The sequence below is a fragment of the Eumetopias jubatus genome, unplaced genomic scaffold (genome assembly GCF_037043125.1).
Source record: "Eumetopias jubatus isolate StellerSeaLion01/CBP00866 unplaced genomic scaffold, mEumJub1_p1.0 scaffold_5, whole genome shotgun sequence".
NCBI classification, from domain to species: domain Eukaryota; kingdom Metazoa; phylum Chordata; class Mammalia; order Carnivora; family Otariidae; genus Eumetopias; species Eumetopias jubatus.
The window spans coordinates 17,232,920-17,249,062 of NW_028274811.1; the positions used below are offsets into that span (position 1 = coordinate 17,232,920).

The 16,143-nt window shown below is 37.6% G+C and overlaps 1 protein-coding gene across 2 annotated transcripts in view; it reads left to right on the forward strand.

Moving 5' to 3' along the window:
- SRFBP1 (serum response factor binding protein 1) overlaps positions 1–15,380 on the forward strand; it is a 64,591-nt gene extending 49,211 nt beyond the window's left edge. Inside the window, exons 5-9 of one of the 2 annotated variants that reach the window (XR_015768154.1) lie at positions 4,425–4,506; positions 5,273–5,978; positions 7,482–7,519; positions 11,356–12,816; positions 14,820–15,380. Coding sequence is in view for 1 of the 2 variants with exons in the window: in XM_028103644.2 (XP_027959445.1) it covers positions 4,425–4,506; positions 5,273–5,978; positions 7,482–7,519; positions 11,356–11,540 (1,011 nt within the window). In the remaining variant the exon portion in view is untranslated. Of the gene's footprint in view, positions 1–4,424; positions 4,507–5,272; positions 5,979–7,481; positions 7,520–11,355; positions 14,515–14,819 lie in introns of those variants that run through there. The other variant, XM_028103644.2, reaches the window with a different exon arrangement.
- The last annotated feature ends 763 nt before the right edge of the window (positions 15,381–16,143 follow it).

Sequence of the window (16,143 nt, forward strand, 5' to 3'; positions counted from 1 at the left end):
AATTAAAACATTCTGCTTTTTCACTGAATACCACATTTTCTCTACTAAGCCAGAATCTCATATTACGTCACCATTCAAGAAAAACAGTCAAATGTATTTAAGGCTATTCCTTGTTGCTTTGATTTGGCAACAAAAGTCTGTCCTGATAGTGTTTTCGTTTTGTTTTTTCTAAGACTTTATTTATTTATTTAGAGAGCACATGTGAGGAAGGGTAGGGGTAGAGGGAGAGTGGGAGAGAATCTCAAGCAGACCCCAGTGAAGCACCAAACCCAACACGGGGCTCGATCTCATGACCCCAGTATCATGACCTGAGCCAAAACCAAGAGTCGGACGCTTAACCGACTGAGCCACCCAGGGGCGCCGTTTTTGTTTTAAATTTAACTTTAGAACATCATGAACCTGCTAAAAATTTATTTTTTATTTTTTCCTAATTTTTTAGTTTACCCCCACCAAGGATTCTACTTACATATTATTAGAGCAGGTGTCACACTTTTTCTGTAAAGTAATTCTATATAATAAATATTTTAGGCTTTGCAGGCCATACATTCTCTGTCATGACTACTCAACTCTGCCGCGGGTCATAGTAGAGCTATAGATAGTATGTAAATGAATGAATTTCACTGTGTTTCCTGAAACTTTATTTTAAAAAACAGGCAGCAGGTGAGAACTGGCCCATGAGTCAGTTTGCCAACCACCAGTTTTGAGAATCAAGTACTTCTACAAGATTTGTTTGTGAAAATGACAGTTCTCTATTAGTGCTTCCTGACTTTCAACTTCAGTTGGTTTTCAGGGGATTTACCCCACACATCAATATGTCAATATTAGTATATTTTAAGTATTAACTATTGACTTCCTGTGGTGGTTTATAAGAATTTATATCTCTTTCCTCTTCCAGTCCCTCTGTCATATATGTACCTTCCTTATCACTTCCATCCTCCTAATGCACTTGGGTCAAATTTAGATTAGATGAACATTTAGTGATTCTGTTATTTTGACTACAAGTCATGTAGTGAGTGATTATTATTTTTCCTTTTCTGCACAATATTTCTATTTCCTATAGTTTATTTTTCCTTGTTAGTTTCCTGGTTTCTCTCTAGTGTAATACCAAGCTGCTCTTCAGTTACTGAAGTCTCCTCTCAAGATGTTTAATACACCAGGGATGCGTGGGTGGCTCAGTTGGTTAAGCGTCTGACTTCAGCTCAGGTCATGACCTCAGGGTCCTGGGGTCAAGCCCCATGTTGAGCTCCGAGCTCAGGGAGGAGCCTGCTTCTCCCTCTCCTTTTGCCCCTCCCCCAACTCACGCGCCCGTGCTCGCTCTCTCAAATAAATAAAATCTAAAAAAAAAAAAAAAAAGTGTTTACTACACCAGGTATTCTGAATCTCCTTGTCACCATCCTGAGACTGCCTTCTGCCTGTATCTCCCGTTTCTTCTATCCCGTACATTCCTCATTCTTTGTATCCTTCTTCATTTTAGTGGAGCTACTACCTTCTAAGGAGAAAGGTTCAAGAGATATTTTTAGTCAGTTGTCTTTGACCTCCAGCTTTGATTCCTGATTTTATTTATTTATTTTTTTTGGTAACTTTGTTCTCTCTGGAAGCATGTAGACTCTAGTGTTCTGATGTGACTCTCAATTTTCATATATCATGTTGGCCTTTTCAGCTTGAAAAATCATGTCCCTCATCAGGGGGTTCTGTGTTAACAGCTTTTAATATACACCCTATAAAACTAAATCATACATATTTGACCTATACGTTCAGCAGCCCATCTTGTTGTGGAGTGACTCAGGATACCAGCACTAGGTTTTCTTCCCAGATTCTCTCACATATCTCCAAGGGAGATAAAATGGGCAAGAAGTCCTACATTGGACTTCAGGAAACCCAGCAAGGTATTGAAACAATGGGTTATCTTAACACTGTACTTAATGAATAGTCTCCAAATGGACTACATTTCTTTTTCTTTTTTTTTTTAATTTGACAGTGAGAGAGGGAACACAGGCAGGGGGAGTGGGAGAGGGAGAAGCAGGCTTCCCAGCTGAGCAGGGAGCCCGACGTGGGGCTCCATCCTAGGACCCTGGGATCATGACCGGAGCCAAAGGCAGACACTTAATGACTGAGCCACCCAGGCGCCCCTGGACTACATTTCTTGGACAAGACTGAACAGAGGCAATATCTAAGAGCCTAAGAGAATCAAAGTTTATAGTTACCCTAAGGCTGCTGTAGCAAAGTACCACAAACTAGGTGCTTTAAAACAACAAAATTGTATGCTGTCATGTTTCAGGAGGCTAGAAATCTGAAATCAAGGTGACAGTAGTGCTAAGATCCTTCAAAGTTTCTAGGGAAGAACCCTTCCTTGCTTCTTCCAGCTTGTGTGAACCATGGCCTGTGGCCTTCCTTGGCCTGTGGCAGGATAACTGCAATCTCTCCCTCAGCCTTCTTCCCTCTCTCTGTGCCTCTATCCAAATGTCTCCCTTATGAGGACATCGGTCATATTAGATTGAGGGCCACCCTAACCTAGCATATTCACCTTTTAATTATATCTGCAAAGACCCTGATTCCAAATAAGGTCACATTCTGAGTTTGTAGTTGGACATAAATTTTAGGGGGATGTTCTTCAATTCAATACACAGGTAATTAGACCACAGATATAATTTAGAAAAGTTATTCTCTGGGTAACATTGCCTAGATAAGTCCTCCAAACACAGTAAACTTCAGAGAGCCATCATCTTGCATTTACTAATGTCCTCATATGTTTGTTTTACTAGGGGGGAAAAAAACTTTATAGTGGGCTATTAACAGTGAAAGATAATTTAAAATAAAGACATTTGAAGCTCACAGCTCTATTTTGACACACAATGAAATGTATCCATTTGCCTTATGGGATGTTTATTGAATGCAAACTCTTCCCAGTTACTGTTCCAAGCCCTAGGTCTATAGCAATGAGGAAAACAGAGCCCCTGCCTCACAGATGGGAAAATATCTACGCTGGCATGCAATGTTAAGTGATAAGTAAATAAAGAGTTATAGGAAGTGTTGTTCAGATAACATTTGAGCAGATATGTGAATAATAAGAGATGGTCAGTCATGCATATATTTGGGAGTACAGTATTCCAGGAAAAGAAGAGCTTACAAAGGAATAGCCTAAGCATCAGAAGGCAGTAAAGCTTAAAGAACAGATAGTGGCATAGCGTGATCTGGCTACCTTTTTAAAAACTCACTGTGATGCTCTCTGGAAACTCAGGGGTAGGGGAGCAAGTGACCAGGTTTGAGTGTATTACATTGGTGCTGCGGATGAGACATGTTGGTGAATTGGTCAAAAGTACTAAGAGTAGAAATGGTGAGAAGTGACTGGTCCTGAATATATTTTGCATTTAGAACCACAAGATTGCTTAAAGGACTAATTGTGAGCTGTGAAGGAAGGAGAAGTGTGATAGAAGAATTCTTAAAGTTTTAGTCCTGAGCAACCAACAAAAGTGGAATTATATATAATAAGACAGGAAAGACTGAAGAAGTAAGTTTGAGAAGGATATCAAAGAATTCTCGGGGCACCTGGTGGGTGGCTCAGTAGGTAAAGCATCCAACTCTTGATCTCAGCTCAGGTCTAAATCTCTGGGGCATGAGTTCAAGCCCCATGTTGGGCTCCACACCAGGGATGGAGCCTACTTTAAAAAAAAGAAAAAAAAATTCTCTTTTAATACGTCAAGTAGGAGGTTCATATATGAGTCTTGAGCTCAAGTTAGAGTAGCAGTTAGATATTTGGATATGTATTAGAAGATATTTAAGGAAATTATCCCAAATCATGAATTATCTAAATTCATAAGTATATTAAATATATAATAAGCTCTAACTCAGTCATCATCAAATATTTATGAAGTGTTGGCTCTTAGACAAGCAGTGGTAGAAGGTTCCGAAAATGCAGTAGAGATACTAGACTTTCAAAATACAAATATTTAGCATCAGATAGTTTTTACATCTCTATTAACTGGAATTTCAAACATTACAGTAGTTATAAATTGTATCACCCAGCTTAGCACTAACATGTTATTTGATTCATACTAATTTAGTCTTTAAAAAGATCTAGATCTAGATCTTTTAACCTCTTTGAAAGCAGAAGCTATATTGCATTTTTTTAATAACACACAGGATGCCTACCAGAGTTCTGGTAAGATATTAAGTCCCCAAAGGGATTTGTTAGTTGATTACATAATAATTTTATTTGTTTCGGGGGCAGTTGTATTTTGTCATCTTGAGTTTTATTTTTCTTTATTATAGATTATCCAGGTGACTTATCTAGAGAATACTAACAAATTCCTGTTTCCTAACTCTCATTTTTAAAAATTATTTAAAAATTACATTTTCTTTTATTCACTTCTTAATAGTACTATATTTTTCTTATTCATTCCCATGTTTGTTGTTTCAATTTGCAGCCTGATTCTACTGCAACTGAAAGAGCAGTTGCCAGACTAGCGATGCATCCGCTTCTGAAGAAAAAAATAGATGTGCTGAAAGGTATGTATTAAATGACTTTTAAGCCATGTACTTAAGTGCACTTATGTATAAGATTTTGAATAAATGGCTTTTCACTTATTTCTTTAGGGTTTTTGTTTATTTGTTTTGAGGACCTTTTATAAATATCTCCTTCAAATATTTTAAATGTGGGAAGGTACCTGAAAATTTGAAAGTTATCTGATGTCTAATTAAATCTGTATTTTTTCCTAAATTCTAATATATGAATACATTTATGTTTATATATAATATATTCATGGTAATACTGAATACAATTGATTTGCTAAATATTGGTGTAATTCATAGTATCACTTTTGATGTTGCTACTTAGTCACATAATTTTCATTTATGTGTATATTATAAACTGTGCTTAAAGAATTAAATGTTACTGTCACAGATTATAATATATTTATTTTTATGTCTGAAAACAGTTTATAGTGCACCACAATCATATCAATACATTATTGCTAAAGAAATTAAAGTTGCCATTTTATTTTATTTATTTGTATTCAGTGATGTTTTTGCTACTTTTAATAGCTCCAGGGCCTGAAAGGATGGTTAATTTTAAGAGTTTTAAATTGAATACTTCTAACCATTTCTTCTGAGTTTGGTTTTTAAAGTCAGTGAAGTTGTGACCCGTGATACATACTTAACATAATTGTGGTTGTTCTCTTAAGTGTTTCCAAATAATTTAAGAAATACTGTACTGAAGTGATGTTTTATATATTTGTTTTAATGATGAAACAGATCATGTGCTTTTCTGTTGTAGCTGCTGTCAGAGCCTTTAAAGATGCAAGACAAAATGTTGTTGAAGTTAAATCATCAGAGAATGCTTCAGAAGAAAATCATTCCAAGGACACTTTGTGTTCAAATGATGATGCCAGTAAGTTACAGCATGAAGGAACTATTATCAGTGAGCAAAAAGAGAAAGAAGCCAAAATATTGGCAAAGAAACCAGTAAATTCAAAAGAAAAAAGAACCAAGGTGGAACATGGACCCAATGCTGTAGACATTCCAAATTCTCCATCAAAGCCTTCTGAAAAGGCTGGTGTAGTTTCTTCTGAGCCCCAGAAGACACCTGCTGACCCAAAAATGAAAACCTTAAGTAAAACCAAAAAAGAGAAAGAGTCCAGTAGCTCCCTTGATGGTAACAGTGATGGAGAAGAATTACAAGAAGAAAAGGAGTATTTTGATGATAGCACAGAGGAAAGGTTTTACAAACAGTCCTCCATGTCTGAGGATAGTGACAGTGGGGATGACTTCTTCATTGGGAAAGTCAGACGGACACGAAAGAAGGAAAGTACTTGCCATTCTTCGATTAAGGAACAGATGCCCCCCAAAAAAGTGTTACCTCAGGAAGATCTACTTGAAACCCATCAGAGTATAAGAAATGACATAAACAAGCCAAGTACAGAATCAAGGAAGTTTGAGTCAGTGTTTTTCCATTCTTTATCTGGATCTAAAAGCTCTAGAAGGTAAGAGTAATTTTTTCTATCCTGAAGTATATTATTCTTAATTTTTTTGAAGATGTGAAATATCTACACATCCTAGCAATGACAGAAGAGAATCTCTCCCATATGAACATGTAGTTTATACAGCACATCCTGTGTTTAGACTTGGCCCTTTCCAACTTTATACTCGGATAATATATGAAAATACACAGACAACAGTGCCACATCAATCCTGTAGCCAAATAATTTGTCTAGCTAATTTCAGTTTATCCCTTCAATTGTCAAAGTTTCCAGACTTTGAGTTCGTTTTTGGTGAAAACCTTATCAAAATGTCTCATGTCTTACTCTTTAAACAGAACTTTCTGAAAAGAATGGTGGTGGTTTTTTTTTTCTTTTCTTAATAACCGAGGGCCATACTGTAAACCTCAGTCATTTTCTTGTGCATTGCTATTTCAGTATATACAGCTGTTTGCTCTAACTCCGACTTCCTCCAGATTCCTTTATATCAGAGAATATTGCTGTCTGTGTCCCTGCTGTTAACCACCACCTTTCACAGCTCTTCTGTTACACATCAATAAGTTTCATTTCATTTGTAATTCTAATCTGAGAGGGAATAACTTCACATTTTAGGATAAATATCATGGTTAGCTAATTTCTTCAGTAATAGCTACCTTCTTCAGGAAACTGTTTTCTATTTATATATGTCAGGGATAATTTTTAATAGAATAGAAACACATGATGTAAACATTTTCCAAAGAAGTAGGAGTATGGAAAAGACACAAACCATATTTGAGACCTTGAAATTAATTAAAATATTTTTTATATCTCCCAAACTTGCTCCAGAAGGCTCCATTTTTTTTCCTCACTTGAGAATAATACACTATTATGCTTTCCATCTCCCACAAAATGGTTTTGTGTAATATGTGACTCATTCCGCCTTTAAGAAGACTTTTGAAATTCTTTATCTGGATAGTCCTCAAGAGTAGACACAAGTAACCAAAATAGGATATTTTACAACCAGAAGTCCCTGTGGGGGGGGGGGTAAGAGGGAAACTCCCATGTTTCTGCAGTATCATTGGGAGTCTCACAAACTTTGATACAGCTAAAACTAGGGGTTTTATCATTTTTTTGTTGATTGCTGGTGGGATGAGGGAGTACAATAGTCCTTTGAGTGGGTTTTTTTTTTTTGCCTCTTTTTTTTTTATTATGTTATGTTAATCACCATACATTACATCATTAGTTTTTGATGTAGTGTTCCATGATTCATTGTTTGCATATAACACCCGGTGCTCCACGCAGAACGTGCCCTCTTTAATACCCATCACCAGGCTAACCCATCCCCCCACCCCGCTCCCCTCTAGAACCCTCAGTTTGTTTTTCAGAGTCCATCGTCTCTCATGGTTCGTCTCCCCCTCTGATTCCCCCCCCCTTCATCCTTTGAGTGAGTTTTATCCCGTTTTTTTTTAACGTTACCTTCTTAAGGTCAGTTATCTTTTTTAAGTCCTAATGGTCTTTTTCTTCTTTTAGAAATTACAGAGAACAGGCTCCAAAAAGCAAAACCCCAGGTATGTATTAATGGCTACCTGACCTTGATATGAAATTGACTAATGCTTTGCCAGAGTAGAAGAATGAAAAGTTCTGGTTATTTAATAGCCTGAATGAAATATGTACCCACAGGAAGGGGACAAGAAGATCTTTCAATTATCAGGATAATTTTTAAATTGTAATTGTTTGTTTTTACCTATCTGCTACCAGTATGAAAGATATAAGCAAAACTTACCAGGAAATACTGGGTCTATTTGTTTTTTTTGAACTGAATAAACTAGTACATTCTTCAAATCTTAAGTATAACTTTAAGTTATATCTTATTCGGCATCATTCCATTAAACATTCAGTAACTAGTATGTCACTTTCTAGGTTCAGAGTAAAATCAAAGTATTTTCACATTAATTCATAACAAATCAAGTTACATATATTTGGGTAGGCTGACTTCTGTACATAATTCCAAACTCTAACTGGCTTAAAATAATAAAAATATATTTTTCAAGCACATCACAGTCCACTGTGAGATGGCAGAGGGGCTGTGTTTCATATAGTAATTCAGGAATCAGGCACCTTTCATCTTTTGGTTCCTTCCTCCTGCAGTTTCCAGATACTCCTCCAGAAAGGAAGAGTACATGGACAGTTTTGCAGGAAGTTTTCATGGGCCAGGTCTGAAAGTGGCAGGAATCAGTTCTGCTCACATTTCATTAGCCAGAATTCAATTATATGACGCCATCTAGCCACAGGGGAGCTAAGAAATTCAATCTAACTGTGTGGTTAAGAGGAAAAAGGAAGTAGAATTTCTTAAACATGTAACTCTCTGCCAGTGACTATCCTTTCTCTCACCAGGCGCTCATTTCACTGTCCCTCCCCCACACAGAGCACACTTTATCTCCTTCCCAAGGAAGCCAGCTCAGAGCCCCACCCAGTCTCTGCATCCAAGCTCAAAGCCCAGTATCATCCACCAGTGATGCCGTCCTTTCTTTCCATCCGGTCTCATGGATGTGACTGCTCAAAATTTGATGGCCTGGGCACTGAAAGACAGACTGCCTGTCCCCAGCTCAAACCAAATATTTAGTGGCAGATCAGGGACAAGGTAACCATAATACAAACTCCCAGTCCGTTAAGGGAAAATTGGGAGGCACATAACATGTCTATCTAGAGGAACTTTTTTATCCATTGTTCTTCATGTTTTCTCACTTGAGTTCTGGCCACATCTGAAGTGGACATTAATTTCCTTGGGAGTTGCCCCAAGTGACTGGTAAAAACACATGGTCCTGAAGACAGTTCAAAGTCTTTAACATTCAAGAGAGAGTTTTTCAGCCCAGACACAGGATTTCTTCCACAACAGAGGTCTCTCAGAAATGTAGTGGATTTCTGACTTCTTGGTTTCCATTTAGTCCATCCATTTCCATTTAGTCCATCCATGAGCTAGTCACCATACCAACAATTTTCCCCCTAGAGCTAGTTCTCAAACTTGCCTTCTTTATGTTTGGGGGTATTTTTTCCCACCCCCACCATCATTCAGTGTCTGCTGTGTTAAGATTCTCAGGTCTGGTTGAGAAGACCATACTTGACTCGTAACTCTGCTCCAGGGCTGAATCTCCATAGACCTTTCCTGCTTAAAATGTTTCTCAGTCTTGTGTCTTACCGTTTGAAGTCCAGAGGCTTTTCTAAACCTTAGTTCTCAAATATCTGGACACTCTGTTCCCTTTAGTTTCTGCCTGTGAGCTGGCAAGTTCTTTTCCTGTTTTGTAGTCCATTGCCAAAGAGCCATCAGTACGCTAATTTTTTTATTCTTTCCACCCACTTACCCTGGTGCTGCAAACTCTATAGGCCCGTAGCCTGCTTCCCAAGTTCTCAACTGGCCACAGTTTTACCCGCTTCCTTGGCATAAGAAGCACGCGTACTTTGCAAACTAAGGCGTCCACTTCCTTACTACCTACCACTAAACTGCAAAGCCACTGCCAAATTTGTCTGCTGTTTTAATGGCTGTATCCTCCTTCCGAGTACCACCGTGGTATTTGTAGTAGACTGCCTGCTGTAACAACTGCCACATCGTGCTGATTCATTTCTCATTCATCACCGCCTCTGCGCTGCTTGTACTCTTCTTCCTTCTTGTGCCTCTACGAGTTCGCTGTGCTCCCTGTGGGCAGAGAGAGAGGGTGAAAGGATCAAGTGTGAGATGTTTATGGTCAGGCCATTTGTTCTTAATGCCATTGGCTGTAACTCAGTTACATGCCTCATCTATTTGGGTAGGCTGACTTCTGTACATAATTCCAAACTCTAACTGGCTTAAAATAATAAAAATATATTTTTCAAGCACATCACAGTCCACTGTGAGATGGCAGAGGGGCTGTGTTTCATATAGTAATTCAGGAATCAGGCACCTTTCATCTTTTGGTTCCTTCCTCCTGCAGTTTCCAGATACTCCTCCAGGAAGGAAGAGTACATGGACAGTTTTGCAGGAAGTTTTCATGACTAACTGTAGTCAGGATGGGCAATGCATCCAGCTTGTGCACCTAGCCGGAAAAGAAAACTAGGTCTGGCAGACACATGGCAATCTGCCTCACTGACCTTATATTCATATATAAGGAGAACTGTAAACTTGAGGCACTCCCACATTTTCCCTGGGAGGAGACCCAAGTGATGAAAAGGTTTTTGTTTTTTGCTTAGCTTATATATTTATAGTATTTAGTATATCAGTTTGTTTACAGATATCAATTTACTTTCCATGGTTATATAAAGTATATATTATTTTAAATACTGCCTTATTTAAATCAGTTTTTTATGTAACAGTTTAATTAACATTTAAATTCTTGGTTCTTCATTACTAGAGCCATCCTGAGTATTATATTGGGTTTTTAGACCACGTGTGATTTGTACAAGATTCAGGACGTGTTGCATTCTTTGTACAGTAATATTTCGGAAATGTTAGCCCAAACTCTGTGCATTTGTTCGTGTAACATTATGACATTTGCTTTGTAAGAAGATCTTTAAAAGGCTTTTGACAGTGAATGATGTCTAACTCATAGTAGAGAAGGTACGCATCTCTAAGACTACTTCAAAAAAAAAAAATCTATGTTAAATTTTTGTCTCCCTTTGTTTTCCCTCTGATTCCATAAACATGCATTGATTCATGTGTTTTCTGGCTGGTGTGTCTCTCCCAAACACTACCTTATTGTTCAGAATAACATAGTTTAAGGTATCTTATAAGAGGCTGTAAGGTCTAGCAACAATTTGCCACCCTCTTATCTGGTGGATAATTTTATGATTGGAAAAGAACCTTGTCTTATATTTGAGTAAATTCAGTAATTTATTTTATAATAATTTTATGTTCAGTAATAGAAGGGAGTAGAATCAATTAGTAGCCCTTTAAAAATACATCTCTCCGATCAACGTTGTCAAATCCAATAACTTAGTAAATTCCTGTGAATTTTCTGGCTACATCGGCTCCATATACAGTTATCTTAAACCAATGATATTCCTTTGAAAATAGAATATGCTCTTTTGGGATTCTTTTGGCTTTCCATTATGTCTGCATTCTTTCCTTTCTTATTGCCAATGTAAATAAGACAGCACAACATATATTAGGAGACAAAACAATTTGCATCTGTTTAAAAGATTAGGAAAAAAAGATAAAAGATTAGAAAGCATGTGTCCCAGAATTGCCTGTTGATGTGTATATTTCAATTTCACACTGTTCCCTGTTGGACTTAGATTTTAAACTGTAACGTATTCTGTTTAAGTAAAACTAAATTCCTTCCTTAAATACTGATGTGAGAAAATGAAATCTCTTTCTCTTATACGTTATGTAGGTATATGGTTATTTCTCACTATTTTTGCTTTCTCCTCCCAGGTTTTCAGCAAAATGAACCTCAGCTCAAGAATCTGTTTAATAAGAGTGCACAAAGAGGACTTCAAAGTACAAAACAGCAGTCACAGCTGCCTCTTCATCCTTCGTGGGAAGCAAGCAAGAGGCGAAAAGAGCAGCAATCTAAAATTGCTGTGTTTCAGGGGAAAAAAATTACGTTTGATGATTGATTAGTATAGTACCTCTTTTTGTGAACCAGTCCATTATTAAAGTTATGTTTACATAAGCCTACCACAAATCAAGTACTTACTTAAATTGATTTTAAATAATATACCCACGCTGTTCCCTCTGTGAAAAAATTTTGAAATAACTGTCTCAGACTTCCTCATTTGTGCTTATGAAGGGTATTTCACAGGTTTAACTCTGTCTTGCTTTGAAAATAAATTTTGAGAAGATACATTAAAATAATAATGGAAAATATGAGGAAATTACAGTTACTTAAAAGAGATCACCTTTGCTAAAAGTTATTCTTAGCAAAACTAAGATAGTAACTTTTATATGGGTATAGAGATAATAAATTAACAAATATTAATTTTTATTATATTTTTAATCATTTGTGATCTAGTTTTTGTTTTAAAATAGATTCAAGGGCAGTTTTTCATTTCTGAATTATACCTATTCTTTAGGCAACATACATGTTTAAATGTAGTACCACAACCAATAATTTGCTATATATCTCACTGCATAGAAATATTTGTTTAAATCAAGAATGTTTAACATGTAGTTACTTGACCATGCTCTTTTATGGAAACATTTTTTTGTGGAATTGTGGATTAGAATTCAAAAGGATAAACTCTGAAGGAGGTGTGATTGAAGAAGCATTTCCAGATAACAGTGCAGTGATGAGATGACTCGAAGGAACTACTCTCTGTGGAGTACTGTTAATTTCAAAGGAGAACAGGATTTTAAAAATCCTTTCAAATGTTTCACTTTCGCTTCTCTGGAAGAAATTAAAGATTCTTGGTTAACTAAATAAAGATAACTAAATTCCATCTTCCTGTTAATGGCAGAGAAAGCCCCCTGGTTTGCAGGAATTCATAAGCTCTGGAGAGTCATTTCTATCATTTTCAAGAGCTTAAGAGTTTAGATAACTAAAGCAATGGAATTCAAGAGATTATACAGAAAAAATTATTTTTGCTATGTTGAAAGCAAAATTTGTTTTTTCTCCTTTTGTCTTTTAAATTTTTATTTTGACATGTCAATTACGCAAAATTAAAATTAATTTCAATGAAATTTTAATTATGAAAAATTATTACAGGAAAAGTGAAAGAAAAATGTCTCCATGGCTACCCAGATTTAGCCAAACTGCGAGGTTGAGAGCAGTGTCCTCCAGGCTACCAAGTCTGGCCAAGACTTCTTACCCTACCACAAGAAGTTAGGGTCCAGCTACAGAGTTAGAGGGAAGAGCCCCCACAAGACCACTGTCACTTCTGACACCAGCTGCAGGTTTGGAGATGGAGTTGGGTGGGTTCCCCAAACACCCTCAGGTTCAAAAATTTGCTAGAAAATCTCCCAGAACTTACTGAAACCTATTTATATACTCACATGGAACCTACTGACAGTCATTGTTTATTACAGGGAAAGGGTACAAATTAAAACCTGTCAGAGGAAGAGATGCACAGGACCATGTCTGTGAGGGTTCTAACACAAAGCTTCTGTTGTCCTCAGGACACATTACCGTCCTGGCATCAATGTGCATAGAGTATTGCCAGTCTCAGAGGCTCACTGAAGCTTTGGTGTGTAGATTTTTTGTTGTGTCTGCAATATATAAGCATAAGCAGTTGATTGCCCAAATGATTGTTCCAGATGACTGATACCACATGACCCCAAATTCCCCATCCTCAGTTCCATGGTTTGTCTTTTTTAGTGTAGCTAACTGCTGCCCTAAACAAACATACTTGTATCAGGTATTACATAGATGCCTCCAAGAAACCAAAGGCAAGGCAATTCTCGGGCAAAGCCAAGTTCTTTGCCACACAATATCCTTCACCCAGGTTCTCCAGTCGATAACACTTTATTGCATTAGCTTTATCCTTCGCTCTCATCCTTCTACCCCTCCTCTCCTCGTCCTCATCTTCTTCCTCCTGCTCTTCTCTTTTCCCCCCTCTCTGCCCTTGTTTTTGTTGTAATATTACATATGCCTTATCATGTTCAGGTTTTTCCTCTACTTCCTTGAACATATGGAATATTAGTAGCTATTTTAATGATCTTGTCTGCAGTGGTTCTCCATTTGGGGCAGTTTTACCTTTAGGGAACATTCGGCAATGTCTGCAGACATTTTTGTGTCACATCTAATAATGGGTATAGGCCAGGAATGCTACTAAACATTCTACATCATATACAACAAAGAATTATCAAGTGCGAAGTGTCAACAGTGCTGAGATTGAGAAAGCCCGGCCTAGGGCTCATTTGGCTCCAGAGACATTACCATTCTAAGCACTCTGCCTAATGGTTTTTCTACTAGCAAATCTTTCTTTTACATCTGGTGAGATGAGAACAAAAACTATACCTGACCCAGTGTTAAGTTGCTTCACAAACTCCATTCTAGTGAATTTTTTCCCTGGCCTTGGTAGATTCCTCATACACATTGCACAGATTAGTCTTATGCCGTAGATTTTAGGGGATCATTCCAAAGATCTCCAGAGCACTTCTTTCTGTTCATCTCATCCTCTTTTGTATTTTGCGTCACAAATTCTAGTCACCGTAGCCTATGCAAACCCTGAATTCTGTCTCCAGGAAGGCCACTGAGTTACCTGGAATTCCTTCCCCCTGTGTAGTGTAGTTTGGAAACTTCATGCAATGAGCTAAAGCACTCAACTGGTTTGTTTTCACTCTCAGGTATTACTATGCTGTACTGCTTTTTGTCCATTGTCTGAAAACCTAAGTCATATTTTTTCCAGTGTTCTAGTTCTTTAATGTAGAATGGCAAATCTGATTCCTGTTACTACAGAAGTAGAAATCCATTATTTATTTTCATGTTCAAATTGTCCTTAATTTGGCCAGTGGGAGCCTACTCAGGCTGTGTCTTGTGTCCTTTTCCCATCTAACAATAAGAAAGATGGTTCCCATTATCCACAAAACCCTAGAATACAGTTTCAGAGTTGCTAACTGATGCCTCCGCAAAATAAAAGTCTACTAGCCGAAGTTCAGTATGTCTAGAGTTCTTTTTTCTTTTGCTTGAAGACATATGGTCTCAAAACTAAGTTTGAAAGTTGCCTGGGATGGTGTCAGCAAAAATGATGGAGTAAAGATGTACAGAAATTATTTTCCCCATAAAAAGCACTGAGAAAACTGTCTGTTACCAGAATCAACTTTTTTAGAACTATGGAGTTAACCACAGGTTTACTACAATCCAGGGAGTATTTTTCAAGAAAAATGGATGAATCTTGATAGGAACAGTAATCTTTGTGACATTTTAACTTTCCCTATTTGCATCTTTCACTCCTCAGATCCATGATAGTTTTGAAAACCAACAGCCAACAATCACAGTGAAAACCAGCAGCCTGGCAGCCACTAGGAGAAACAGAACAGGGTTGGAGCTTCTTCAACGATATATTCACTGAGAATTGTCGTTATTTGACAAATACGGTAGTTCACTGGAAGACCCCACTTGACTGAGAATTTGCTCGGTGCGAAAGCCTTTTTCTTGATACCACTTTTCAAAAACACTCAGAGGTAATTGTTTAACATCACAGTTGCTTGAGGCAGTGAGTAACAGTTGAGGCAAACAAATTTGTCAAAAAGCTTAAAAGGAAATCTGGAGAATTCAGTATCTCTAGGGACTTCGAGGAGTTCTGACGTATTTCTTGGAATTAAGCAAGTCATGTGCTGCTTGCGTAGTGCTGTGTGTATATTCAGGGAAGAGCTGAGAAGGCCCTAAACTGACCGTTCTAGCTGACCTTGAGGTTCTGCTCCGGCAGGAAATGAAGGCTCAGGTGGAATTGTCAACTTCCTGGCTGTGTTGAAGGTGTGCCCCAACACACACACAACACACACACACACACACACACACACACACACACACACACACACACACACACACACACACACAGTCTCTTAGCAAAATCACAGTAGTCCAAGCAACTTCCTGGCTGTGTTGAAGGTGTGCCCCAACACACACACAACACACACACACACACACACACACACACACACACACACACACACACACACACAGTCTCTTAGCAAAATCACAGTAGTCCAAGCAAGGAAGTCCGTCTAGTTATTAGTACCACACACACACACACACACACACACACACACACACACACACACACAGTCTCTTAGCAAAATCACAGTAGTCCAAGCAAGGAAGTCCGTCTAGTTATTAGTACCACTAAACTAATGAAGCAGAAACTTTAATGGCCACACTCAACAAAGAATATAGACTTCACAAGTTCAAAAAAGTCCACTAAACAACAACAAAAAACAATAACAAGCCCTAGGGAGGGGGGAGTATCTGCTTTTTAGATTTTCACCATTGTAATATATTACTTAAAATGACCAGTTTTCAATAAAACGCTAAGACATATGCAGAAACAAACTATGCCCCATATACAGGGAAGAAGAAAAACAAACTGTCCCCAAAGAGGTCCAGACTTTGGATTTACTCAACAAAGACATTAAATAAGCTATTTTGAGAATATGTGCAAAGAACTAACAGAAGCAAAGTTTAAAGAACTAAAAGTCTGATAACAATGCCTCACCATATAGAGAATATCAGTAATGAAATAGAAATTATAAGGAAGAGACAAAAAGAAATTTAGGAATTGA